The 27,858-nt window shown below is 36.0% G+C and overlaps 1 protein-coding gene across 3 annotated transcripts in view; it reads left to right on the forward strand.

The window, feature by feature from the left end:
- The window catches only part of LOC150105831 (phospholipid-transporting ATPase ID-like), a 311,509-nt gene that overhangs the window by 206,000 nt on the left and 77,651 nt on the right, over positions 1-27,858 (forward strand). For all 3 annotated transcript variants that reach the window (XM_090394368.1, XM_090394369.1, XM_090394370.1), the window contains 2 exons: positions 6,408-6,509; positions 15,755-15,874. In XM_090394368.1, the coding sequence (XP_090250494.1) occupies positions 6,408-6,509; positions 15,755-15,874 (222 nt within the window). The remainder of the gene's footprint in view (positions 1-6,407; positions 6,510-15,754; positions 15,875-27,858) is intronic.

Here is a 27,858-nt window from a genome sequence, read left to right on the forward strand (position 1 = left end):
CTAACGCACTGTCAGAATTATTGCGTTCGGCCAATTGCAGCTATACTTGCCGATATTAGTTTGTGCTTGTCACTGTACTAACAAGTGAATTGAACACTGCTCATTGAGCAGTGTTGCTACAGATAAATTGTGTTATTTCTGTGAGATATGAAACTTTTATTATTGGTGTGTGTTCGTGGTGAGGGCGAAATATTTTTAATAATAAAAAAAAATTTTTATATGTAAATTTATTTATTAATAAATTGGTTACTGATTAGGAAAAAATAATGTTTTTTTTTTATTTTGTATATGCAGCACCCCCCACTTAAAATTTTCACTGGCCGTCGCTGCACCACTCTAGTGCATTATCATACTGATACTTACCGAGTCATTGCCATAGACTAAAACATAAGCAACAAAGCATGCTCAGAATGTTAGATTATAAACCACTTGGCATTAATTTTTCTTGTTATTACTACAATAATAAACTAGAATTAAGAATATACTCTTCATTCTTCTGGCAGCCATCAAACACATCCATTTTGAATTATGATTCATCATGTTATGACAGTTTTCCATCTCTTCTGTCATAGTCCATCATGTAAGGTGAATGAAAGTGTTTCATAGGATGTTTGGGATATAGCAGCTGAGGTTATGGAAAGTAAAAACTCCACAACCATTGCATTACAGAAAAAATAAAACTCATTACTGCACCCTTTTATCCATTTCCATTCTTTTATGATCTACCTATTTGTAAGTTTATTTTCACCATACATTTCTCTCTTTTAATGACATTAGCCATAGTTGATCCCATTTCCAGTATTATACATAAATAGTCATTTAGCATGGATTTTCTACTCTTATACTATGCTGCTATGTGGTTTGTTACTGGTATGTAACATTATTAGGGGATTCATATATTTTGTGCAGTCTGATTATATATCAGTCCTGAAAATACTTCAGGTGCAAACTTTGTTTGCTTACACTTGGATAAAGGATTAAACCAAATACACTCTGTTCTCTTTTTATGCATATCTTTTTTTTATGTGGTTTGAAGTTATGTGGTGCATATTTCATGCAAATTCGGGGTTTCCCCGTTGTACATAATGAACAGCACGTAGCAGCACATTCTGGCATAACGTGAGTAACGTGTAAGCAGTGAGTGTCCGTGAAGTTTAATTTTGCATGTGAGTAAGTGTTTGTCTTTTCATTATCGTAAGTCTAAATTTTGCTAATTTTTATTTTAAAGATTTAATTTGGCCCAACGGAGAAACAAAAGCACCAAATAAATTGCTTTTTTTCGTAAATGAAAATTGCAATTTCACATCACTTAGCAAAAGGAGAGGGATCTACGGCGATTAGTAAACATTTTAATTTAGGTGAATCTACTATAAGACCAATTAAAAAGATTGAAGTCGCAATAAGAAAATCTGTCATTTCTGGCACAAAACTAAGTGCCAAATTATCATCATACTCAAGAGAAGCTTTACTAGAAAAAACGGAATGAGCACTCGTAATTTGGATTGAAGAATTAACTCAAAGAATTCCTATAAGTGGTTATTTAATTAAACAAAAAGCTCTTCGGTTTTATGAACAGATAAAGCAGTTGGAGCCATCTGCTTCCGCTTCCTAGACTGATAAAGAATTTTCGGCTAGCAAAGGATAGCTACCCGATTTTTAAAAAGGAATGCATTTCATAACGTGAAGATTACAGGCGAGGTTTCAACAGCAGACGAAGAAGCAGCCAAACATTTTCAAGAGAAGTTAGCCAAAATTATTGGCTAACTCATGATTGAAGATGGTGGATATTGTCCCGATCAAGTGTTTAACACTGACAAAACAGGATTGTTTTGGAAGAAAATACCTAGTCGAACTTACATCGCAAAGTCTGAGAAAAAAAACAAGTGGGTTTAAAGCAAGCATAGATCGAATAATGTTGTTACTTTGTAGCAATGCATCAGGGGGATCGAATGTTGAAACCCCTCCTAGTAAATCGAAGGCAAAGATCTAAAATAGCTGCCAGTACATTGGATGGCTAATACAAAGGCCTGGGTAACAAGTGCTGTATTTACTGAATGGTTCAATAATTGCTTTGTACCAGAAGTGGAAAGATAAATGAAAAAAGCTCTTGATTTTAAAGTTTTATTAATTGTTGACAATGCACCAAGTCATCCGCATTTAGAACATCTAAATGTGCAGGTAATGTTTTTTCCACCCAATACAGCAAGCATTATTTAGACATAGATCAAGGCATAATTGCTACTTTTCAAAAATATTACGTTAAACACACTTTTAAATTTATATTGGATAAACTAGAAAATGAATCATTAACAGTAACTGAATTTTGAAAAAAAAATTCTATTTTGGACTGTTTTAATCATGTTGCACCTACTATCGCTAAGATAAGACCCCAAAATTTAAGCCTGCTGGAAAGTAACTTGGTCTAGATGTATTGCAAACTGTGCAACCATTCAAACATCTACGTTATCAGCTGAAATCATTACTTTGGCACATGAAATTGGTGAAGGTTTTGATCTTATTGTGGATAATGCCTTAAGTGATGATGATATTATTGGATATCGATTAACTTTAGATATCTTCGAAGATGCAAAAAACAATAGTGAAGCAGAATAAAAACCTGTGCCCCTCACTGCAAATATAATTTGAGAAGGTCTTGAACTGTGCAAAAAAATATAAAATCATTTTCTTGTTAATGACACAAATTCTGAACGAGCCTTTAAATTCCAGTGTGAGCTGAACTGTATTTCTGGATATCGTGAGCTGTATAAAAAATTAGTAAAATCATCATCGCAAAGTTAAATCACTGATTACATTGTCAGAAGAAAAAAATCAGCACAAACAAGGGTGAAACTAATATTATTTGTGATGAACCATTGCCTTTACCATACAGGTCTGATGTGCTGACTATCTCTTCTGGTGATGAAAGTGATTTCGCATCAGTTCGCAAACACTGCCGAATATTGTCTAATAGCAACGATAATTCTGATGAAGAAATGTAAAAAAAAGTTACTTTCCAATAAAATTAAATGAATAAAGCGTTAAAACAAACTTAAGCATTCTTATTTTCCTGAATTTTTATAAACTTTTTATGCGATTTTAGGTTTATATTAATTCGTTGCTTCGGTTTTATGTGGTTTTAGAAAAGTATGGAATGTTTTCTTAATTTTTGAACATAAGTTAGGTCTTTTTTGTGCGATTTTTATATGCGGTTTCTGTGGAATGTATCTACCGCATAAAAAGAGACCTGACTGTATATAATTTATAGTCTAATCAAGTGAAAAAACTTCCAACATCTTTCTCTAATCCAGAGTAATTTAATAATAAGGGATGACACCTTTTGGCAGCTTGTATAGGTAAATATGACTTCTCCATTACTTCCACCTTGATATCACCACCACTGGGTCTGACTCCCACTGATGAGACCTCAATAAAGGTTGAAACCGGTATGGCCCTTCCCTTAATACATAGCATTATACATGTCCGCAAGGAGATGCACTTTGCATTATGGGAGATACTAAGCAAGTGATGAGAACTTATACCACTTTTACCACGAGTTGCCCCAGTGCTAAAGATACTTCAGGCACAAACTTTATTTGCTTACATTTGGATAAAGGATTAAAGTAAATATATAATTTATAGTCTAACCAAGTGAAAAAAACTTCCAACATTATATGTATTACAAAAAAATTTCACAGTGTAAATTTTTTTCAAAAGATCTGTATACTGCAAATTAAAAACCATTTGCAACTTTCTACCTTTTTCATAAGTATGAAGAAGTCATGGTGAGGTTCCGACATATTTTCCACATATATGAAGTTCACACATATATATTTATTGAAATGTTAGTGCCAGGAGATAGTCGAATTGACAAAAAGAAACTGAAAAAATACAAAGTACCGTGAGTTGCAAGTCTAAGTTGAACGAATTTGGCAAAAGAAAACGAAAGTTGTTCCTGTAATAAAAGGTGCTTTAGATGCCATCCCCAAAACATTGAAAAAACATCTAGAAGCACTTGAGTTAGATGGATTAAAAACTGGGCAGGTGCAAAAGGCCGCTTTGTTCAGCACAGCATTCATATTCAGAAGGTATTTCCACAACTCATAGGCTTTTGGGTAGGGCTTGAATTAGTGGAATAAAATTAGCCTTTTACTTAAGGCTAAGGAAGCAAATCAAGCTTGGATGAATATTATATATACACACACATGCACACATAGAGGAGAAAGAGCTCCCATGCCATAAGTTTCTTTTGTTTCACATCAAGACAATCAGGATGCTCTCGCATCCTCCACCTTAATCCAGTCTGACAGGATTTGTAAAAGCACTGTGCCCCATGGCAGTTCCAACCTTGCATATCGGCAGATGCACCACATATCATAACGGTTCTTTGATTGCAACCAAATATGCATTGGGAGATTGGGGGGGGGGGGGACTAATATGATTGTTTTAGGATATATTAGTAAATATTAATTTACTAATATATCCTAAAATTAGTAAAATTTTAGGATATATTAGTAAATCCTAAAATTCTACTTTAGGATTTAAGTAATAAATCCTAAATAATTGTCTAAGAAAGGAATGCAGCTGTTTTTTAACTCTTCCAGGGTGAATTTGATTCTCGGATGTTGGTTGTTTAAGTGTGTTAAGAAGGAGAGGAGTGCATCAGAGCCATGTGGCCAAATAGCGAATACATCATCTACATAGCGAAGCCAAATGGTTGGTTTTTGTGGGGCAGAGTTTAAGGCTTTCTATTCCATATAAAAGTTGGCCAAGGGTGGGGAGAGTGGAGAACCCATGGCTGTCCCCTCTATTTCCTTTCTTAGACACACTAGTCACCCGCCAACCTGATGGAACCTTGGTTTTCTCAGTATATAGAAAACCCACCCATACAGGCAGATACATTCACCAACAATTCCCCCCCCCTCACAACAATATGGAGTCATTAAGACACTACACAACAGGGCTAAACTTATCTGCTCGAATGACAATGCCCTAACCACAGAACTAAACCACATTCTCAACACTTTCTCAGCCAATGGCTACCCCCCCCCAAAAAAAAATCCAAAAAATATTGAAACCAGTAACCCCCCCCCCTCACAAGGATTACTCTAAATCCATCACCATACCCTATATTTGGCTGCATGAGACTTTTTTGGGAAAACAACCCAGAGGAAGACCAAGATATAGATGGACTGATATGGTACAAAGTGCCTTAGACGATAAATATAAAATCTGTTAATGTTGGAGTCTTGACAAGTAACAGACTGATTTGTAGGAAAATTGTAGAGAGGAAGTTATTAATGATGTAAATTTTTCATGTAGTACTATCATATCCTGTACACCCCTTGTGGGTACATGGCAGGAATTTGATGATGATGCATTTTTGTCAAATAAAAATCAAAAGAATATTATTTCTTGTACATATTCTTTGCCTGAAGTACGAAACGTTTGTGCTTTTAAAAAATGAATTTAAGTTTTAGAAACTTTGATAAGGATGGTGAGCCTGTGTAGCTCAGTGGAAGTGGTCTTTGCATTCTATGGTGCTTGATTGCACGATGAAAGACTTTGGTTCGAATCTAGTTGCTAACCAGAGGAGCATTTTCTAAGCCTATTCTCGACCGGTTCCTGAGTTAGTCAATCTCTGGCATGGGCAAGCTGGTTTTTTCTCCTGGAAAACTTTGGTTTTTCATCCTGAAAACTCGAGAAAATCGGCCATCGAACCTGCACTATTTTCAGACATTAAAAATATTTTGTTAGGATAAGGGACCATGAGATGGCGGCACGTGCTAGCTGCCTTCTTCACTGTGTACTGATTAATTAGTGATAGCCAGCTATCTCTGATTGGCTACCAGTGGAGATTGAACTGTCCACTCAGTCTGGAAAAGTTAGATAGGGCTAAAATGGCCTCGCCTACTCCCTATGCGGGAACAAAAAGGTGTTAGCTGATTTTTTTTTTGATAAGGATGGCAAAAGTTGTTTCATCCTTCCCTCTTCAGATTTTTTTTATAGATCTGATCCTGGCAAAGAGATACCAGACACAATGACAAAATATACCATCATTCCCAACTTAGCTTTATGCTTTCATAAACATCAGTGATTACATCTGTAATCATTAATTGCATCATTGATTACAGTTAAGATGCAAGTAGTGACAGTAATGAACCATAGTATATCTGTAAATGAAACTCAAATGACTGTTAATATATCAAATGATCTTGTATGATAATTTGTTTTGTATTTATGTATGAATTATCCATGTGAAGAAAAGTCTAACTTTCAATGGACTGATAAGGGCTAGGTTTAAATAAATTATAATTAATGTTACCTACATACATAAGTCATAAAAATAACAGAATTTTTGTATGTGTGTGTGTATGTATATATATATATATAATTTTTTTCCCCTACAGCATCGTACTCCTTCTAGCATAACAATAGAAGTCATGGGAGTAAGAGAAACATTTGACCTTCTAGCAATCCTTGATTTCAACAATGTTCGCAAGCGCATGTCTGTAAGTAAACATAATTTGTGTCTATGGCAGAAGAGTTGTGATAGATTTCATTTTATTATATACAAAATAGCATTCTTGTTTTCTTGTATATTATATTCAAACTAAAGGAGACAGTTGTTGCACACAAATATTTTCATTGTAGTCTGCTTTATACTCAGTGCACTGTAAGCATGATTTATAATCATGCTCAGTGACTTGAGCATGATTACTCTAAATGATAATTGCAATATGTTCTCTCCCTTTCCCTTGAAAAAATATATTGATTTTTATTATGCTGTATTTAAGTATTAATATTGAAGAAAAACCACATTTTCTTACTCCTGTAAACTTAGTAAGGGAATCTCCATGGATCTGAAGACTCAAGACTCATTACAGGAAGATTACACTAACCATTATTCATGTGATGCCCGTTATACCTCACTTGAGTAAGACAACTCAAACTGACAAAGCAGTATTACCAACCTTTTTGATCCACATGGATATAAAGTTTGAATACAAAGTCGCATGGAGAGAGGATGTAAAAAATAAGAAAAGTCTCATTGACTCTGTTATTATTGATGTGATGTTTTCCTATTACTTGTCACAAGTGTGTACAGAGGATTTTAAATTTCATAATGGAAAGATTAAGAAAGTTTGAAAATGAATCAAAGTTGATCATTTTCAAATTAGAGGTGAATGTAGACTAAAGTACACAAACATTATTTTTGAAAAAAGGAAAGAGTTTGAAAACAAGAACTAAACCTTCGAGATTCATTGGCAAGCCCTGAAGAAAACATTGATTCTGCCAGAGAGGCATGTGATAAGGTTGTGGGCAATTATTTAAAAAAAAAAAAAAAAAAAAAAAATCAAGACTACATAATGGACTCAGGAAGTTAGAGGCAGTGAAAGGAAAAGAAGAAAACATATTGATGGAGAGAACTAATTCTTGGAGAGAACTAGCTAAACAAAAGTCATGGGAAGACTGGTAAGAACACAGAAAATAAATATCAGAAAGGTAGCAAAATATTCTAGAGGCTATTGAAAAAGCTTAGAAATGGAGAAAAGAGAGCTGTAAAAGAAATCGGATATGATAAAGTAACACTGAAGATGAAGATATTCTACATGTCTGGAGTAATTTTTTATTCTTATGTTGTGACTCTCACTCATGAAAGTTTATATGGAAAGCTATAGTACATTTGTACCATTGGTAGGCTAAGGATTTATTTTGTTTATTTTTATCAATTTTATATTTTTATAATTTTTTTTTTTTTACATGAAATTACTATAATTGCATTGAAAGATTGCTAAATGAAACAAACAGCGACAGTAATGTGGTAGAAAACACTTAGCAGGAACGAAATCATATTATATCATATCAGTGCTTGAAGCAGAAAAAGCAATCAAAAACCTGACACATGGAAAGGCAGTTGAAGTAGATAAATCAGGGACTCACTGAGTGAGGCCACATATTGCCCAAACCAGCTATCACACCTGTTCTTGAATTCATTTACACTACTTGCACTCACTACTTCTAATGGCAGCTCATTCCAATCTGCAATTTAGCCCTCACCTCTTTCTTGACAGCATTCACTCTCAGCTTCCAAGAATGCCTTTGTATCTTTTCCACACCATCCATAAAATGAAAAATTCTATTGGTATCCTGCCTGACACTTTCACAAGTTTGTCTCAATCATATCATCCCTCTTTCTCCTGTTTGTTAGTGTCTGCAGTCTAAAAATTCTCAGTCTCTCTTCGTAATCGGTATTCTGCAATGCAGATATTATTTCTAATACTCCACCGTATCAGAATCACCATGAAAAGCAGGAGACCAGACCTGCATTCAGTAGTCTGAGTGAGGTCTTAGCAAAGCCTTATAGAGACAAAATGACTTCCTTATCTTTACACTTTAGTTTGCTTGAGCATTGTAATTATCGTCTGAGTTGTATTTTCAATCTGTGTTATATGGCCCTTGGGCTTCAACTTCCTGTCTACTAAAACTCCAAGATCCCTACCCTGATCAGTTTCTTCTGGCATGATTCCATCAATATAATACAACATTTGAATAGTAGATCATACCAAAGTGCATGACTTTACATATACAATATTAACATTGAACTGACATCCATTTTCCATGCTCACAATTCCAGCCTATTAAAATCATTCTGCAAGTACTGTATATCAGCAGCATTCCTGATTACTCTATCTTTGCATCATCAGCAAATAGCTGCATGTCGCCTGTCAAATCCTGACAATATCATTAATGTACAGATTGAATAACAGTGGACTTGTTACCTTAAATCTTGCTGACTCACATCTCCCATATACCACTTTTTGATATCTGTCAGTCAGCCATCTGACTCACTGACAGATATCAAAAAGCCATCCTCTTATCCATGCTAATATTTTATAATTTAAACTCATATTCTCCAATTTATGCAAAAGTCTTTGATGCTGTATTCTGTCAAAACCCTTAACAAAATCCAAAAGTATCAAGGTGTATCCATTCCCTTTGTCTAACTCAGTGGTAACATTATCCAGTTGCTAAAACATGACCTTTCCTTAGTAAACCCATGCAGTTCATTGCAAAGTAGAGATTCTCTTTCAACCCTTTTCTGAATGCAAACCTTAGCCAACTTTTCCAAAATCTTCACTTATTTCAGAGATACTGATATGTCAATAAATGGATACATCAATAGATTGAAACAATATATTATCATACATTGTTTCTTCTCCTGTGGACTCTTTGCATCATCATTGCATCCTGTCCTGAGACTCAAATTATGTAGCTTAGTCATAAAGAAATGGCCACTTCAGCTGCTCTTTTAGCATCCATCCTGGTATCCTGTCAGTTCCTATTACAAATTCTTATTCAGATTGTGTAACAACTCTAGTACAACTGAAGAGGTAGCAGTGAGCTTAATGTTGCATACATTTCTTTTACTTGCAGCATATCGATAGAATTCTTGTGGGTTGTCTTTAGCTTGCAGAACCGGTTTCTTTTCATACTCAGGCTTAGCTTTCTGTACAACAGTTGCGACTCTTCTGGCCTATTGCTTATAATTTTCATAATGGACATCATCCTTATGCACACAGTATTCCTTCCACATCGTCTTTTTCTTATAAATCTCTTGCTTAATTAGATTACTCATCCATTTCATTTCTGCCGTATTTATTCTTCAAACTCTAGAGCCGACTTGTCCAACCCGCGGGCCGCATGTGGCCCAACAAAAAAATCGTAAATTTACAAACTTGTGAGATTGCAACTAAAAATAGATGTATAGATTTCTCTCTATATGCGCAATGGGTATGCTGGTACGGCGTTCAATGTGCACTTGTAAACAGTTGAGTTGACACCGAAGAAAGGTGCAGACGTTACATGTGTTTGTGGCGATTTGGCGAGTAATTTTTTTAGTAGTAAAAATTTGGCGATTTGGTGGTTATTAAACCTTGCTTTCTAATTTTCAATCTTTTTTTTTTTTTTTTTAATTCCAGCATGACTTCCACAGCGTCTCCAAAGAAAACTGAACCAAAAAAAAAAGAAAAATTATAGAATGAAGATTGTTCAACGAAAAGTGGACAGATGACTACTTTTTTGTCGAGGCAAATACTAAGGAATTTGTGCCAGTTTTCAAAGACTACAATTTGAAAAGGCATTACATGCAAATGCGAAATTTAGTGCGTATCAAGTAATGTGTCGTAAAGACAAAATAGCAGAGCTGAAAAAAAGTCTATCATCTCAACAAATTTTTTTAAAAAAAAATAACAACTGAAACAGATTCTATTGTAAAAGCTAGTTATGTGGTTGCAAACCACATAACTAGCTTTTACAACAGAATTGTAAACAACATTGTTACAACCTGGTGTTGTACCTGGGGTACAACACCAGGTTGTACCACCTTACCCCAGTCCTGAAGATACTTTCAAGTGCAAACTTTGTTTGCTCACACTTGGATAAAGGATTAAACTAAATTTATTATCCTCTAACCAAGTGAAAAATAAACTTTCAACATCTTTCTCTAAATCCAGAGTAATTTATTAAAAAAGGGTGGCACACCATTTGGCAACTCCTATAGGTAGAGATGACCTGTGAATGCTTCTGCCTGGTATCTCAGCTTGGGCCTGGCTCCCACTGAAGAGACCTCAATAAAGGTCGAAACTAGTCTGGGTAGTGGCCCTTCCCTTAATGCATAACATTAGACATATCCGCAAGGAGATGTTTTGCATTATAGGAGATACTGAGACAGGAGTGTTGGTAGCTTGCTCCACCATTGCAACGAGTTGCCCTGGTGTTGTACCACCTTACCCCAGTCCTGAAGATACTTTCAAGCGCAAACTTTGTTTGCTCACACTTGGATAAAGGATTAAACTAAATTTATTATATTAAGCAATACTCAGTCAGTATTTGAGTTTTAATTTGGCAGTTAGAATTAAAGGACATACAGGAAGATGATTTGATGTTAAATCATGGGTGAGACAAGGGTAAATATTATGTTCAATGTTATTCATCATCTGAATAGATTACATTACGAAGGTAAATCTAATATCAAAATTGGAGATGTCAATCTCAGCTCTCTTTACCTTATGCAGATGTTATACTTCAGATGCTATATTTGGTGTGAAAATCAGCACTATAAGGTAAAGAGCTAAGATTAACATATCCGATTTTGATATCAGGATTATTTTTGTTCTCCATTCAAGACAAAACAAAAATTCGCAGAAATATTGAAAACGTCAACTGCATTCTGAATGGAGAACCTGTAGAACAAGAAAACATTTCAGCTATTTAGGTACAGTTTTTAGTGAGAATGATGAATTAAATATGAAATTAGATAACAGAATTAGCAAAGCTGGTATGGTAAGAATTTAACTGAATAAATTTATATGGAATAAGAAGGAAATTAGTCAAAATATTGAACTAGCTGTATACAAGACCATGTTCAAAACAATTTTAACTTAGGGATCTGAGAACTGGGTTTGAAATAAAACTCTTGATCAAAGACTGGAGACCATATACGAGAGTCTTGAGAAAGATTATGGGACTGAACATATGGCATCAATGGCAGTATCATATTAGAAATGAGGATATTAGGAAAGAACTTGACACTTAGCATTCAGGAATGTGTAAGCAGGACTAATCTCAGGTGGTATGGACACTTTAACTGAATGGGAGAAAGAAGATTAGCAAAGCAAGTATTCTTTGATAGGATGGCAGGAAGAATACCTACAGGAAGATCTTGATGAATTAATACAGTAAAAAGTGTCTTAGAAAACAGAAAATATATAACCTGAATGAGAATACATGTTAGGAATTTCATGATGATATAAAAACACTTATTCTCTGAGGAGATAATTTTGTGTTTAGAATGACAGGCTACAGTTAACCCATTATATGAAACATGAGTGAAAATTACAAGAAAATTACAAAGTTCAATCTTTATGTTCACTGGCTTCAGACCAGTGAAAATAAAGTAGCAATTTAGAGATAGCCAATAAGCAAAGAAGTACAGAAGCATTCATCAAATTTCGAATAATAGTTAGACACTTGTCTGTTTATTGCTAACATGCATTCACATTCCTGTGAATGCATGTTAGCAATAAACATTCTTCATGATTCCATGCAGCATTGATCTGAAAAACTTGAAGTTTCCAAGAATTCGTTCATGTGTCATTTTTGAAAATTTTTCCAGATTAGAATTATAATATGTTAAAGATAACATGATAATCACTAGTTATATTCCAGACAATGTTTTTTTTTTTAATATTGATCCCATACATGAAAGAAGAACTTTCAGGACATATAAGACCCGTATGCAGTGCAGGTAAGGATTGAGAAAGAAGTTTGACATTTTTCTTTAAGAGAGAGCTGGCGGTTGTAGTTATGTAAGATTGCTTCATGAAGAATGCTGTTCTAGAAGACAGAGGAGAAGCAGCTTCAGTGTGTTTGTAGCTGTGCTTAAAAAGGAAGTTGGGCAGCTGCTACTCTTGTTTTAACAGGCCCATCAGAAAGTGGATATTTGGAGATGGTTTCCAGTTTAATGGAGCAGTGACCATGGAAATATCTATAGAAAAGACACATATCTAAGATAGTGCTTCTGTGAGGGAAGTTAATACTTGCTTGAATCTGAGACAAGCAGATCTGTGAGCAGAACTGCTTCCCCTTTGAGCAGCATCAAAAATTTTCAGACAGGTTTTAGGTGCACCATCACAAATGTGAACATTATTCCAAGGATGGTGGATTTGGAATTTGTATAGAGTTAGTAGCTGTGTGTGTGAAAAATAACATCTTGAGTGGACAAGAATGGCTAGTTCTTTTAGAGGCTGAATTATCAGTGTGATGTGTTTATGCTGCAAGAGGTAAATACCAGTCCAAGAAAAGAAATCTCATCTTGTCTGGTAATTTGTCTGTTACTAAGAAAGTGAACTGAGATTCCCTTTTGTGACATAAAAGAGAGATTCCCTTTTGTGATATAAAAGACAAGGCTGCATCATTCTCACCCCCATTGAAAGGATGTTTATTGGAGATCATTGTTTAAGACGCTGGCTGTAAATGATCTTAATGCTTGGGATGCCAGAACATGGCAGGATTTATGAAATTAATAGGATGGAGTCCACTATCATCAACAAAGCTATAGATAGAATTAGTGGTGATTGGGAGAGTCGTTTATATATAAGATTTCTGAAAGAAGGTAAGTGACAGGACAAACCTCTGAGGTGCTTCTGCATTGGTAGTGAAGCCAGAAGGGATGGAGTCATGATGTGCAGTGAATAATCAGAGAGAAAGCTGGCAACTCAGTTACAGAGGGTAACAGGTGGATTGAGAGTTAGCAGTTTGCTTAGCAGGCCTCATTAAAACTCGATTAAAAGTTCTGGAAATGTCTAGTCACAGCATGTTTCTCTAAACCTCTTTTGTGGCACATGGCTAGTGTTGTCTAATGTAGACTAAGAGGTCAGCTGCAGATCTAGATTGGTGAAATGCATGCTGGTGGTTGCTGGTTATTGAGGTTGTGAGTAACGAGACTGCCAAGATATGTAAATTGCTTTACTTAAAGTATATGATTTTTTCTAAGTGTATCGACATTTTTAGCTCATCTCTTCCTATTTTCATTCTTTTAGTTTTGCTTAAATTGATTCATTCCAAAAGTGTTGCATTCTTCCAGTGCCGTAACGAGGGCGTAGTTTGGGGTGCAAAGCGTAAAAAAAAAAAAAATGTTAAAAATAAATAAATAGATATAAAAGTCTACTATTTTATATTGTATTTTTAAATTTCGAATTTCGGCAATACACTGCTTTAGACACACAAACGGACATACTGCAATTCATTTTGACGGTGTTAATAGTAAGTATTTAACATATTGCGTTTAGTAAAATTTAACTTGTTACAAAAATTTTGAAAAATTTAAATATAATTTTTAGGTTGGGGGGGGGGATGCAAGTTAGACACTTGCCACAAATGCTTAATAACCTTGTTACTGTACTGCATTCTTCATTTAAAATTTTTATTGTTTTTTCCAAATGTTCTTTGGATTCTGAAAGAATAATAATATATTTAGATTAATGATAATTTTAAAATAATCATGTATAAAGGCTAAATATTATCTTTACAGTAGTGATTATAAATGCTTTCAGCTGCAGGTAAATTATTTTAGCTAGTCTCATATAGAGGTAGGAGATCTTCTACTCTCCTCTTCACCCAAAAAAAAATATTGACTTTTTTAACTGAAGGAAGTAAGTTGGTCCATCTAGTCTTATATAGAGGTGGTAGACCTCTTTCTCCCCCTTGTTCCCTTCCATGCTAGTTTGGCTTTCTCAAGTTTTTCATCTTACAAACTGAACCCAAAAATTCACCATAAGGATAGTTGTGAATGTTGCATGACTAAAATGAACTCATCTGAAATAAAATGAAGTAGCTGCAGTGAATGAACTAATTGCAGTCTTAAGAACTGGAGGCTTAATTTTTTTTTTTTAATAATCCCACCCACAAAAAAAATTGGAAACTTATTTTACATTAAAATTATGGATTGGTAATTAGATAAGAATCTATTTTAGAGATCAAATTTTTTTTTGTTCACTTTTAGGCATCCATTAAATAATGTAGTGGTCTCGAGGTGGGTTTCCTTTCATTAAAATTACAGCTAAAGAAGCAATTCAAGTTATGAGGGCAGTATATTGTCATGTGTTTTCTAAGCAGTTTGTCTGTTTTGCAAAAGGTAGGAATAACTAGCTAGTTATCAGTGTAACCACCTTATTTGAAAAGCCCTTATAAACTCACGCTTGGCTCTGAAACTCATTTACTGCATGAAAACTTTCACAAAGAATCCATGCTGCTATAGGATTTGAACCCATGGTCTTTCATTGCTAAATAAAGTTATCCATTTGGCTATTCAGACTGAGATCTGCGTGGGTGAGGATACTTGTTAAATGATAGAACCTTAGAGATTTGGGAAGAGCCTGATTATTGTGCACAATAATTGAACCAGCACTCCTTTTTTTCTTGTAAAATACCAACAGAGAAAACAACTTATTTTGCTCACATGTACATGTCCTTTAATTTGGAAATGGAAACAGATATAACTGTTTACGATTCACAACAAAAAAAATACTTAAATTTTGAAAACTTTAAGTCACTTTACTGTATTATGAAATATAAATTAGCTAATGCCTTTTATTCCCTCATAGAGAGTAGGCAGGGCCTTTTTTAACCCTATGTAGCTTTTGGAGACCAAGTGGGCAGTTCAGTCTCCACCAGTAGCCAATCAGAGATAGCTGGCCAAGACTGTTACTAATTATAAGTAGCAATCGATGAGGGACTGGCAAACAAGTGCTGCCATCTCTTGGTGCCTAATCCTAACAGGATATTTTCTTGTCTGAAAAATAGTGTGGATTCTACGGTTGATTTTCTTGAGTTTAGGGGACAAAAAATCCACTTGCCCATGCCAGAGATCACCAGCTCGGGAACCAGTCGAAGAAAGGCTTCAAACCATAACGTTAGAAAAAGTTTTTCCATTCAGCAACTAGATTTGAACTTAAGAAGTTCATCTTTGGACAGCCTAGTGCAGAGGATGCAAGTGTCACTTCCACTGAGCTGCGCAGACATTGAGCCTATTGTATTAGAGTGCTTATTTTGCAACAGTTTTTCGATTTGGTATGACTTTTTTTTATAAATGCATTTTCAAATTGATATAATTGGAATGTTATGTGTTATTTTAACACTGGTAATCCTTTGATTTTTATTTTTCATTTTTCATTATTGTGTTCTATATTTTCAGGTGATAATTAGGAAAAATGGTAAAATAAAACTATATTGCAAAGGTGCTGACTCTGTGATATTTGAGCATCTAAATCCAGCTCGCTCTGAAATTAAACTAAAAACAATTGAACACCTTAATGTAAGTTAATTTAGTTATTTAAATTTATTTGTAAATATTTAGGTTTCTTTAAGGATTATGATAGTGTGCTTTTTGATATTGAATTGCTCGACACACATACAAACTCAAATCCACATTTCCTATTTCCTTCTGTATTTTCCCCAGTTATTGTAATTGCAGATCTGCACATGCAAGGATTTCGAATGTCTTGTACTGACATAATTTTCATTTCTTATTGCAAGATTATCATTAAAGCTGGATTGTAAAATTACTGTGATTTTGATGCAAATTTTTTTATGGAACAGTTCAGAAATGTTAAGTGATAGGCCTTATCATGGCTAATTAACTTGGTTTCTTATAAACCTGATTATTATTTATTATTAACAGCCCTCCATGGAGTCAAGAGACTCATTGCAGGCAGTCCTGCTCTCACATGCACAACTCATCATACCTTGACTTAATCGCATTCATTGTCTCTACAACCACCACTCTCCATGCAGAAAATGTACTTCTCATCACCCCCCCCCCTCCCATCGCCAGATATTCTATAAAAAATCTCATCCACATTAATCTGCTACCCCTTACCAACTTCATATGTCTCGATCATGTCTTCCCTTGATCAAAGCCTTGTACAATGGAATCGTAACATCCTTACTTCTATATGTTGGTGTTTTCTGCATCATTCCCATAATGCTGAAGGAATACATTGGAATTTTTCGGCCATATTAATACACATAAATGAAACTGACTAGGTTCACTGCATATATTTGTGGCTTCTTCTGGGTCAGAATTAGGATCAACAAAAAATACAAGGCTAACATGAACCATAACATTACTAAAAGACAGAAACATGTAGGAACCATTACAAGTGGAAAAACAGATAAAAAGGTAATTCAACTAGAACAGGTAACAAGGCTAGATTATTGAACCAACTCACATTCCTAAAGAGGTAGGAACAATGACATAATCCCAAATTTTTTTTTTTATTTCAAAGACACATTTCTATTCTAGAAAAGCTAACCAAATCTATCAAAAAAAAACCCCATCATTTGACCTGTAACACTGTAGGATAAAATCCACAAGGTATGCTAACCAAGTTTGATTCTTCATGCCTTCAGTTGTTTTCTAGAAGACTGCATAGATACTAGCCTGTGATCATTTTTTAGATAAAATGATCAGCTCATCTTACAACAGCATTTTTTTGATCATCCAAATACAGAGAAATCAAAAAATGTAATGCTCTTTGCAAAAAAAAAAAAAAAAAAAAAAAAAAAAAAAAAAAAAAAAAAAAAAGTTCATCCCAAAAGTTACTCTAGCTGATTGAAAAAAATGTTAGTAAACATCCCAAATTATAACTTGAACAGTGGAAGCTAGTATTTTTAAAGAAAGGTTCAACTTTGCTGCCATGCTAGAACACATTCCTAAATGGATTTTATTGGCAATGTGAAAAAGGCCCTTTACTTTCTCTCACAACCTGTTGCAATTGACATCAGATTGAATACCACAATCCTTCTTTATTCTTCTCACCCTCCAAAAACATCAACTCCTCAGGAAAAGTGCTCTTTCTGATTTAAAAAAAAAAAAAAAAAGACCAAGGATATTTTAATACTAAAAGTTAACAAAAGCAATTCAACTGTCATCATGAATACAACTGATTACATGTGTAAGATTTCCCTCTTACTCCCAAATTCCTCCATTTATACTCCATTAGATTATGACCCTACTTGGACAAATCATAGTGACTAAACAATCTCTTATGCTACATGCTCACATGGCCTATAGATCTAAAGAAAAAAATTGTAATCTATGCACCCCCCCCTTAACTTCACATCTGTATGGAGCACCCAAGTTACACAAGACTAGCATTCCTCTTCAGCCGATCATAGATAGCGTTAGTTCACTTACTCTCTGTTATCAAAACATCTTGCTAATCTTCTAAAGTACTACATAAGACATATGGCCTCCATCAAAAACTCAGAACACTTTGCACAAAAACTATGGGAAATTTCCATCACAGCATCAGATATTCTAGCATGTCTAGATATTGTATCTTTGTTCAGCAGTGTTCCAGTGGACGAAGTTATTATTATTATTACAGGCGACTCCAGGGAGTCCTTAGACTCATCGAGGGAGGTCCTAAACATCATGTCCACACAACTATACAACATTCTCACAGTATCTTATCATAACTTGCCTTGAACTCACTCACTTTCATAACACCCACAACAGACTCTAGCAGCTTATTCCACTCATTTACCACTCTAAAAGTAAAGAACCCAGCTCTAACACCCTTACTAAACATCTTACCACACTCTTGCCCAGCTTCCATAGGTGTCCCCTAGTTCTCCCAACACCAGTCCTGATCTCAAAAATATCCTCTGAATTAATCCTATAAAAACCCTTTAGCAATTTGAATGTCTCAATCATATCTCCCCTTTTCTGCCTATCAACTAATTTCTGCAACCCACAAATCTTCAACCTGTTCTCATAAGGTTCATTCCATAGACCTGCTATCATCTTGGTCACTCACCTCTGGATCCTCTCCGCATCAAGAAGAAACCTAGGTGACCAAATCTGGGCACAGTAGTCGAGATGAGGTCTTATCAAAGCTCGGTACAGAGGTACAATAACTTGCTTGTCTCTGCTCATCAAAGTATTTTTCAACAACCAAGTGAGTTGATTAGCTGATTTAGCTACTTTTGCAATGTGCCCCCCTAAACTTCATCTCCCTATCCACCAACACTCCCAAGTCCCTGGCCTCATCAATCTCCTGGAGTACAGTTCCATCAATGTGGTATACTGCTGCTAATCTTTTCACCCCAAAATGCATAACCTTACATTTTGTCACATTAAATTGGCATCCATTCTCCTTAGCCAGAACTCCAATCTATCCAAGTCATCCCGCAAGATTTTGACATCTTCTGCATTCACTATTGCCCTACCCAACTTTGCATCATCAGCGAACAAATGAACTGTTCCTCTCAGATCCGTCCCTATATCATTAATGAACAAATTAAACAACAGTGGTCCAAGAACAGAACCCTGTGGCACACGACTAGTCACAGGCTGTCATTTGGACTCTACTCCTGAATAAACTACTCTCTGATATCTCTCCATCAACCACCCACCTATCCATCTCACCAATCCTATATCCATTCCCATATGTTGTAGTTTACGGATTAGAATTCCATGTGGTATTCTGTCAAATGCCTTAGCCAGGTCCAGCAGTATTACTTTAAACCCATTACCCTTATCCAGTTCAGCCGTCACTGTGTTATAAAACTTGAGCAAGTTACTGAGGCATGATCTACCCTTCACAAAGCCATGCTGTCCTCTGCACAGTATCTCATTTTCATCAATCCATTCTTGTATTTTTCCCTTGACTACTTTCTCCAAGACCTTGACAATGAATCCTGATGTGCTGATTGGTCGTTAATTTGTAACAGTAGTCTTGGATCTTCCTTTATGTAGTGGAACTATTTTCCCCTCTTTCCACACCTTTGGGACTAAACAAGACCCGAGACTCAGATTAAACAACATGGTCAAGGGCACTGATAATTCTTTAGCTGCTTCACGTAAGACCCGTGCTGGTATACCATCCAATCCCACAGATGTATTGATATTAAGGTTCTGTAATAGACTATTCACCTCCACTTCATTCATCACAATTCCCATATAAACTAATGGTTCCTTCATTTTTTCAATGTCACCACCTGGATGATATACTCTTGCAAAGTGCTCGCTCAGTAATTCCACTATACCGACTAATTCAGTGACCTCCTTACCATCGTTATTCCTTAAAATCATTTTGCCTTGCACAGTTTTTTTTTTTTGCTTGCAGCATATTGAAAGAACTGTTTGGGATTCTCTTGAGCTTGCATAGCTAGTTTTCTTTCATAATCCGCTTTTGTTTTTTTTTTACCACACTCGTTACCCTTCTGGCCGGTGCTTTATACTGCTCGTGTGCTTGCAGGTCATCTTTTTCTTTAAATTCCTTCCACAGTTGTTTCTTTTTTTGTAGCTCAAGCTTAATGGTGTTATTCATCCATTTAACCCCTACTTGTTTTACTATTCGGACCCTAGGTATAACCTCCTGTAAATGCTCCTTGACCACTTTCCATGCTCTATTGACATCCAGCCCTTGCAGTTTTACATGCCATTGCACTAATCCAAGCAATCTCCTAAGCTTGTCATACTTGCCAGCACGGTAATTCCACATATACCCCGTCTTAATCGAAAATTCCACACCTTTAGTCACCTCCCAGGTGGCTAAAGGTGTGGAATTTACCTTATGATCACTCTCACCAATAGGTGGCAACATGTTCATAGTCATTATGGAACTTAAGACAATCTATTCCTTATTTTTACTAAATAGCTTAAGGAAATTACAACGTATACTAGGATACACATTAAAAAATTATATACGATATAAAATTAAAAAAAGCTGTCCTACTTTGGCTAAACAGGCAGGACATCTAATATCAGAATTTCAGAACACAAGGACTACCTCCGGTTTCACCAATACAGCCACTCTGGTCTTGCAGACCATGTGCTGGATACCCGCCATAGAATACAGTGGAAGAAAGCCACGATAATACACTGTAGTAAATTCAAATACCAAAGGCTTTTCATGGAATCGGCCTCAGCCCTAAGAAACAATCCAAACCTCAACAAATTTGGGTGCATGAGACTGCTCCAAATTTGGGAAACCTACATCAGAAGCTTCAGCCCAGTCGCCCAAAATTTGGTACATTGCCCACTAGGGGGCACCATCAGGACTTTTAGGAGAAAGAATAGCTTCCTGCTTCGTTCTCATTTACTGTTTGTTATGCTTGCATGCACGTGTCTTGTTTTTAAGTTCCTGTGAAAATGGCAATGTGACGTTGCCGAAATATTGGAAGTATATTAAAATTTATTTTAATGTATATCCTAGTATACGTTGTAATTTCCTTAAGTTATTTAGTAAAAATGCATAACCAACATCTAAGCCTTTCCACGAGAATTACTATAATCCACGGAGATGCCATCGCATGTAAGGCCTGCCATTACGGTAAAATGAAGTTAAAGTTATCAAGACAACTGAATCGTCTCACCTTCCTAAAACGCTGCTGAGATAACCAGGTAATCCCAAACTATGTCAAATTTAAGCACCGTTTCTCTTTGCAAAAGGCTCTTCGTATTTATAACCCTGCCAGCCAAACTTTGCTCAGGGAACAAATTGCTACGACTCGCCGTTTTCGGAATGATGCTTACTTAGCTATCCAGGCACTTGAAGATGACCTTTCAAGCACCATAAACCATGAAATTTGGTCTATTTTATACGACATCTTATGCACCGCTGTGGAGAAAGAATTTAAAAAAGTACGAGATCGACACATCAAAAAATTTGAAAATTTAAGAAAGAACTGAAACTCGAAACTACAACTTCCTACCGAAACGGTAGTCAACCTTTCATCAGTTAGTATGAAACCTGAAGCACTTGACGCTCTCTCACATGGTCATAACTTCACCATTGCGCCTAGAAGAATACCTGCTGAAGACATTATGATACAAATTGAACACAGGACACAACACCATTCAAACCACGTTGCCAACGATATTAGACTGGATGTGGCTTGTGTTCTGACCAAAGCAAAACCACCAAAAACTAACATGCTCAGTAAGGAAATTAAATCTCTACTAGAATTAAAGAAAAACAAGAAAATAATAATCACCAAAGGGGATAAAGGGAACGCCACAGTATTGCTTAACCAAAAGGATTACACAGGTAAGCTGAATGCTCTATTATTGTTAGATTGGGCTACTTACCTCCCTATCAAATAGAATCCCACCAACTCACAAATTGGAAAACTCCACAGGCTCCTTAAGAAGGTCACTTCTTGGCCTGTAGAAGTCACTAACAAATTAAAACCATTTAACTCCATACCCCCCCCCCCCCCATTAGTTCTTGGGAGTCCATAAATATCCCAGTATTTATGGACTCCCAAAAATATATAAAGAAAATGTGCCATTACGTCCCATAGTGGATGGCATTGATTTCCCCACATACAAACTAGCTAAACATTTGACCAAAGCTCTCACACACTATACTGGCAACACACCTTCACACATAAAAAGCTCAGCCCACTTCAAAGCCAGCATAGAAAACCTTACACTCGAACACACTGATGTAATGGTCAGTTTTGATGTCTCCTCCTTATTCACAAATGTCCCACTCAAAGAATCCATAGAGCTAATCCAAGCTAAATTTCCTCCTGATATTACAGCCCTATTTCAGTTCACAATGAACTCGGGCTATTTTGTTTGGCAAGGAAAATTCTACAAACAGAGGAAACAGCCATGGGTTCTCTACTCTCCCCACCCTTTGCCAACTTTTATATGGAGACTTTTGAAGAGAAAGCCTTAAACTCTGTCCCACATAAACCAACCATATTGCTTTGCTATGTTGATGATGTGTTCGCTAATTTGCCAAATGGCTCCGATGCACTCCTCTCCTTCCTAACACACTTAAACAATAATAAATTTAGTTTAATCCTTTATCCAAGTGTGAGCAAACAAAGTTTGCGCTTGAAAGTATCTTCAGGACTGGGTTAAGGTGGTACAACGCCTGGGCAACTCGTTGCAAAGGTGGAGCAAGCTATCAACTCTCCTATCTCAGTATCTCCTATAATGCAAAACACATCTCCTTGCGGATATGTATAATGTTATGCATTAAGGGAAGGGCCACTACCCAGACTAGTTTCGACCTTTATTGAGGTCTCTTCAGTGGGAGCCAGGCCCAAGTGGAGATATCAGGCAGAAGCATTAGCAGGTCATCTCTACCTATAGGAATTGCCAATTGGTGTGCCACCCTTTTTTTAATAATTTACTCTGGATTTAGAGACGTTAAACTTTCAACACTTAAACAACCAACACCCCAGAATCAAATTCACCCCGGAAGAAGAAAAAAACAACTGCCTTCCTTTCTTAGACATGCTAGTCACCCACCAGCCTGATGGAACCTAGGTTTTCTCAGTCTATAGAAAACCCACCCATACAGGCAGATACATTCACCAACAATCCCACCACCCACCCTCACAACAATATGGAGTCATTAAAACACTACACAACAGGACTAAACTTATCTGTTCAAATGACAATACCTTAACCACAGAACTAAACCACATTCTCAACACTTTCTCAGCGAATGGCTATCCATCCCCACAAAAAAATCTACAACATATTGAAACCAACATCCCCCCCCCCTCACAACAAGGATTACTCTACATCCATCACCATACCCTATATCCTAGGCACCTCGGAAAAAATTACAAAAATTCTAAAAAAACATGACTTCTTGTTACAGACCATATAAAAAATTGGCATCCCTTATCTGCTCTACTAAAGACCAACCTCCCCCCCCACCCAGACCTACCTATTGTCAGTACCCTTGACCATTTTGTTTAATTTGAGTGTCGGTCTGGGTTAGTTCCGAGGGGGTGGAAAGAGGGGAAAATAGTTCCACTGCATAAAGGAGGTTCCAAGACTGCTGTTGTAAATTACCGGCCGATTAGCATATCAGGAATCGTTGTCAAGGTCTTGGAGAAATTAGTCAAGAGAAGAATACAGGACTGGATAGATGAAAATAGGATACTGTATGGGGGACAACATGGTTTTGTGAAGGGTAAATCATGCCTCAGTAACTTGCTCATGTTTTATAATACGGTGACGGCTGAACTGGATAAGGGTAATGGGTTTACAGTGATTCTACTGGATCTTGCCTAGGCCTTTGACAGGATACCACATATTACTGTAATCAGTAAAGTGGAGCAGATGGGGATGGATATAGGGTTGGTGAGATGGATAGGAGGGTGGTTGATGGAGAGATACCAGAGTGGTTTATTCAGGAGTGGAGTCCAAAAGATGGCTTGTGACTAGTGGTGTGCCGCAGGGTTCTGTTCTTGGACCACTACTTTTCAATTTGTTCATTAATAATATAGGAAAGGATCTGAGAGAAACTGTTCACTTGTTTGCTGATGATGTAAAGTTGGGTAGAGCAATTGTGAGTGTGATGTCAAAATTTTGCAGGAGGATTTGGATAGTTTGGAGGCCTGTGCTAGGGAAAATGAATGTCAATTTAATGTGGCAAAGGCAAAGTGTAAGGTTATGCATTTTGGAGTGAAAAGATTAGCAGCAGTATATCACATTGGTGGAACCATACTCCAGGAGATTGATGAGGCCAGGGATTTGGGAGTGTTGATGGATAGGGAGTTGAAGTTTAGGGGGCATATTACAAAAGTGGCCAAAACAGCTCATCAAATCACTTGGTTGCTGAAAAATACTTTAACAAGCAGAGACAAACAAGTTATTGTTCCTCTATATCGAGCCTTGATAAGACCCCATCTAGACTACTGTGCCCAGATATGTGAGCCAGGGTTTCTTGTTGATGGGGAGGAGGTGGAGAGGATACAGAGACGAGTGACCAAGATGATAGCAGGTGTGTGGAATGAACCTTATGAGAACAGGTTGAAGATTTGTGGGTTGCAAAAATTGGTGGATAGGTGGAAAAGGAGTAATATGGTTGAGACATTCAAATTACTGAAGGGTTTCTATAGGATTAATCCAGAAGATATTTTTGAGAATAGGATTGGTGGTGGGAGGACTAGGGGCCATACATGGAAGCTGGGAAAGAGTGTGGTTAGCAAGGGTGTAAGAATTAGGTTTTTTAATTGGAGAGTGGTGAATGAGTGGAATAAGATGCCAGAGTCTGTTGTGGGTGCTATGACTGTGAATGAGTTCAAGGCGAGGTATGATAGATACTGTGTGAATGTCGAATAGTTGCTCTTGACAAGATGTTAGGGCCTCCCTCGATGAGTCTGTTGACTCCTTGGAGTTGCCCAAGATAATAATAATAATTATGTACTTAAAGAGGTATAACATGCATACAATAGCAAATTTACCATTTGTATTCTGGTTTATCAATTATATATTACAGTTGTGAAATTATCCAAAACATCTAATTATGTGTAATTGATTGTTAATAGGATTTTATTGTGTAAAACTTATGAACCAGTACTCCTGTGTCTATGAAATTTTGTTTTTAATTGCTTATTTTTATTAAACTCTTTAATTACATAATAATGTAGTCTCAATAAAACATCCTACAGAACCACAGCTTACGTTTGCATCAAGACAGTACACTATTCCCAATGTTATTTATAATCAGTGTGGACCATGTGGTAACAGAAAGTGATAGTAAATCTGATGTCATCATATGAGATATTGAGCTCAATTATTTAATGCAGGTGATATTAACCTTGAAATATACTGAAAGTCTTGAAGATTCCATAACCAAAATAAATTTAACAGCTTTGAGAGTCAGCACTGAAAAGACAATCGCATCTTCAGTAAACAGATAATTATAATTACAGATAGCACATTTTAACTATTTAGGTAGAGTTTTTAGCAAAAATAACAGTTAAATATAAAAAGAAATAATAGAATAAGTACAGTTGGTATAATGGAAAGCCAGGTAAATAAATTTATATTCATCTTGCCTCCCATTATCATCATCATATGTCCACAGATGCCGTATGGTCACTGATGCTTGGTGATGTGCTACACCAGGCTTTGTCATCTAGTCCTGTTGTATGTTTTTCTGGAAGCCTCAACTCTCTGAAGATCAGCCCCTCCACACACACACACACACACACCATCCATCTCATTGATGGTCTACCCCTTACTCTTCCAGGAACTTTGCCTTCTATTACTGTTCTGGAAAGTCCTCCTTTCATCCTTTCAATGCATCCAAAATAATTCTTTTTTCTGTCAATATCCTTAGGCGCCTTAAAGTTCTGGTGTTTTCTAACACCCATTCATTTGTATGCCTTTCAGTATATGATATCCTCAACAACCTTCTGTAACACCACATTTCAAAAGCAGCTATCATTTTCTGATCTGACTTCTGTGGGTTCTGTGTCACATCCATAAGTAGCTGTTGGAAACAGCTGTATCCAAAATCCTCAACTTTGTTCCTATTGAGATAGATCCATCCTTCCAGATTTTAGACAAGTCTGACTGTTGTTTTAACCATTCCTAATCTTCTTCTGATCAGCAATTCTTCGCATTAATAATGGATCCCAATTTTAATACGTGAATCGGAAAGCTGGGTTATAAATAAAAAAAAAATAATAAAACACTCATGAAAGACTTGATACCACATTTAGAAGAAGTGAACTTCAGCAATTATTGCATCAACATTTTACATAGGATAGCGTAATCAGTCACTTGTTTTTTGTAAAATTGTCACTGCATTCACCAGACCTTAACTCCTGTGACTTTTGATTTTGGAATTACTTCAAAAGCATGTGTATTTGAGCAAAGTTCTTCATCTGGCAGATTTGAAAGACAAAATTGCACATGATGTGCAAAACCTTTCAAGAGATCAGTTGCATTTTACTGTAAACAATCTTGTATAAAGGCCAACACACTCAACATTACCTCCATTGATCATCAGGATATCCATAATGGCTCTTTGCAGTATTTTAGCTGTATGTGATTAGTTTTTTTGTATTATATTATTTTATGAAATGAGCAAAATAAATTTCACATAACTTCGTCACTGACTGAATCATTTTGCAATCACTTTTCATCCAGTTCGTGTTAATGTAGTTTTCTCCTCCTCACAGCACCATATTTCCCCTATCAATTATTTTTTGAACTGAAAATCTCTTCTCCATGATCTGGTAAGGGTACCCACCAAGTTTGAAGGTATTTCAGCTACTAGTTCTCTCTACAGTAAATTGCTCTGTAATTTGAAGCACACCCTCTCTCTCTCTCTCTCTCTGTGTGTGTGTGTGTGTGTGTAGACAAATCCTAGAAGCTCAAGAAGCTATTCAAGCTTGTCCAGAACAGTCTTTTACAAACGTCCATGCCTGCAGTGGAATTCTAATCCACAACCTGTTAGAAAGAAGACATGCAATCCACTCTGCCAACCAGCTATTAAAATGAAAATAACATAAAAAAACTTGATATTGTTAATATGCTAGAATGTATAAACAGAACTAATCTAAGATAACTTATAGAGAATAGGATCCTTTCTTTTATGCTTACACGGTGATCAAAATACATTATCAAAAATTATGGAGACAACTACCGTGTTAGAGCAAAACTTTAGTTTAATATAAACCAAAATGAACACTCGACGTTTTGACCTTCATATCAAGGTCATCATCTGGAGCATACACATATATACAAAGAAACAAGCTGCACTATAATCTACATGGTTTGCTAAAGTTACTGGCCAACCATTACAACAATTATTGGCCTGACCTCTGGTGAGGAAAAAAAAAAAACCTTTACTACATCAAAGCTAGAGTCCTATTATTATCTATTAGGTTACAAATTACATTGGGCTGGAAAGCAACATGTTTATATATATATATATATATATATATAAAGCTGAAAATTGCTTAAAGTCCTAAAGTATGCTGGAAACTAAGTAGGCTGAATATGTACCCTCCATCTTGGAATTTTTATGCCACCATTATTGTTGAGATTAGGGTGGTTAATCAGAATTTTAAAGGCTTCTTTAAATTTTCTTTCATACCAGGTTTTTGTATGATGTAAAGAGCAGATACTTTTCCACTCAATTTGGTGTAGGATGTTGAGAACATGATCTACAAGGCTTGCTTTACCAAAATTGTTATATTTAATGTCTTTTGTGTTCTTTTTTACATATAGAGATTGTACGTCCAGTTTCACCAATATACGGTAAGTTCGGGTGCAGTAGATGCAATAAACTCCAGTATGTGCCAATGGGAGGAGTGGATCCTTAGAGGAGTTGAGTATGTTTTTTTAATTTTATAGGTGGTTTAAAAGTGGCATTGAGATTATAATGGTCTAGGATTTTATTGATTTTTTTCTGATAACCTTTTAATGTATGGGCATGGCTATGGTTTTCTGTAATCTATATTCTTTTTTGATGAAGTTTTATGAAGAACTTTATTAATAGTATTTTTGTTATA

Source organism: Typopeltis vanoorti, chromosome 6 (genome assembly GCF_054136105.1).
Source record: "Typopeltis vanoorti isolate ZY-2024b chromosome 6, IOZ_Tvanoo_1.0, whole genome shotgun sequence".
Classification (NCBI taxonomy): domain Eukaryota; kingdom Metazoa; phylum Arthropoda; class Arachnida; order Uropygi; family Thelyphonidae; genus Typopeltis; species Typopeltis vanoorti.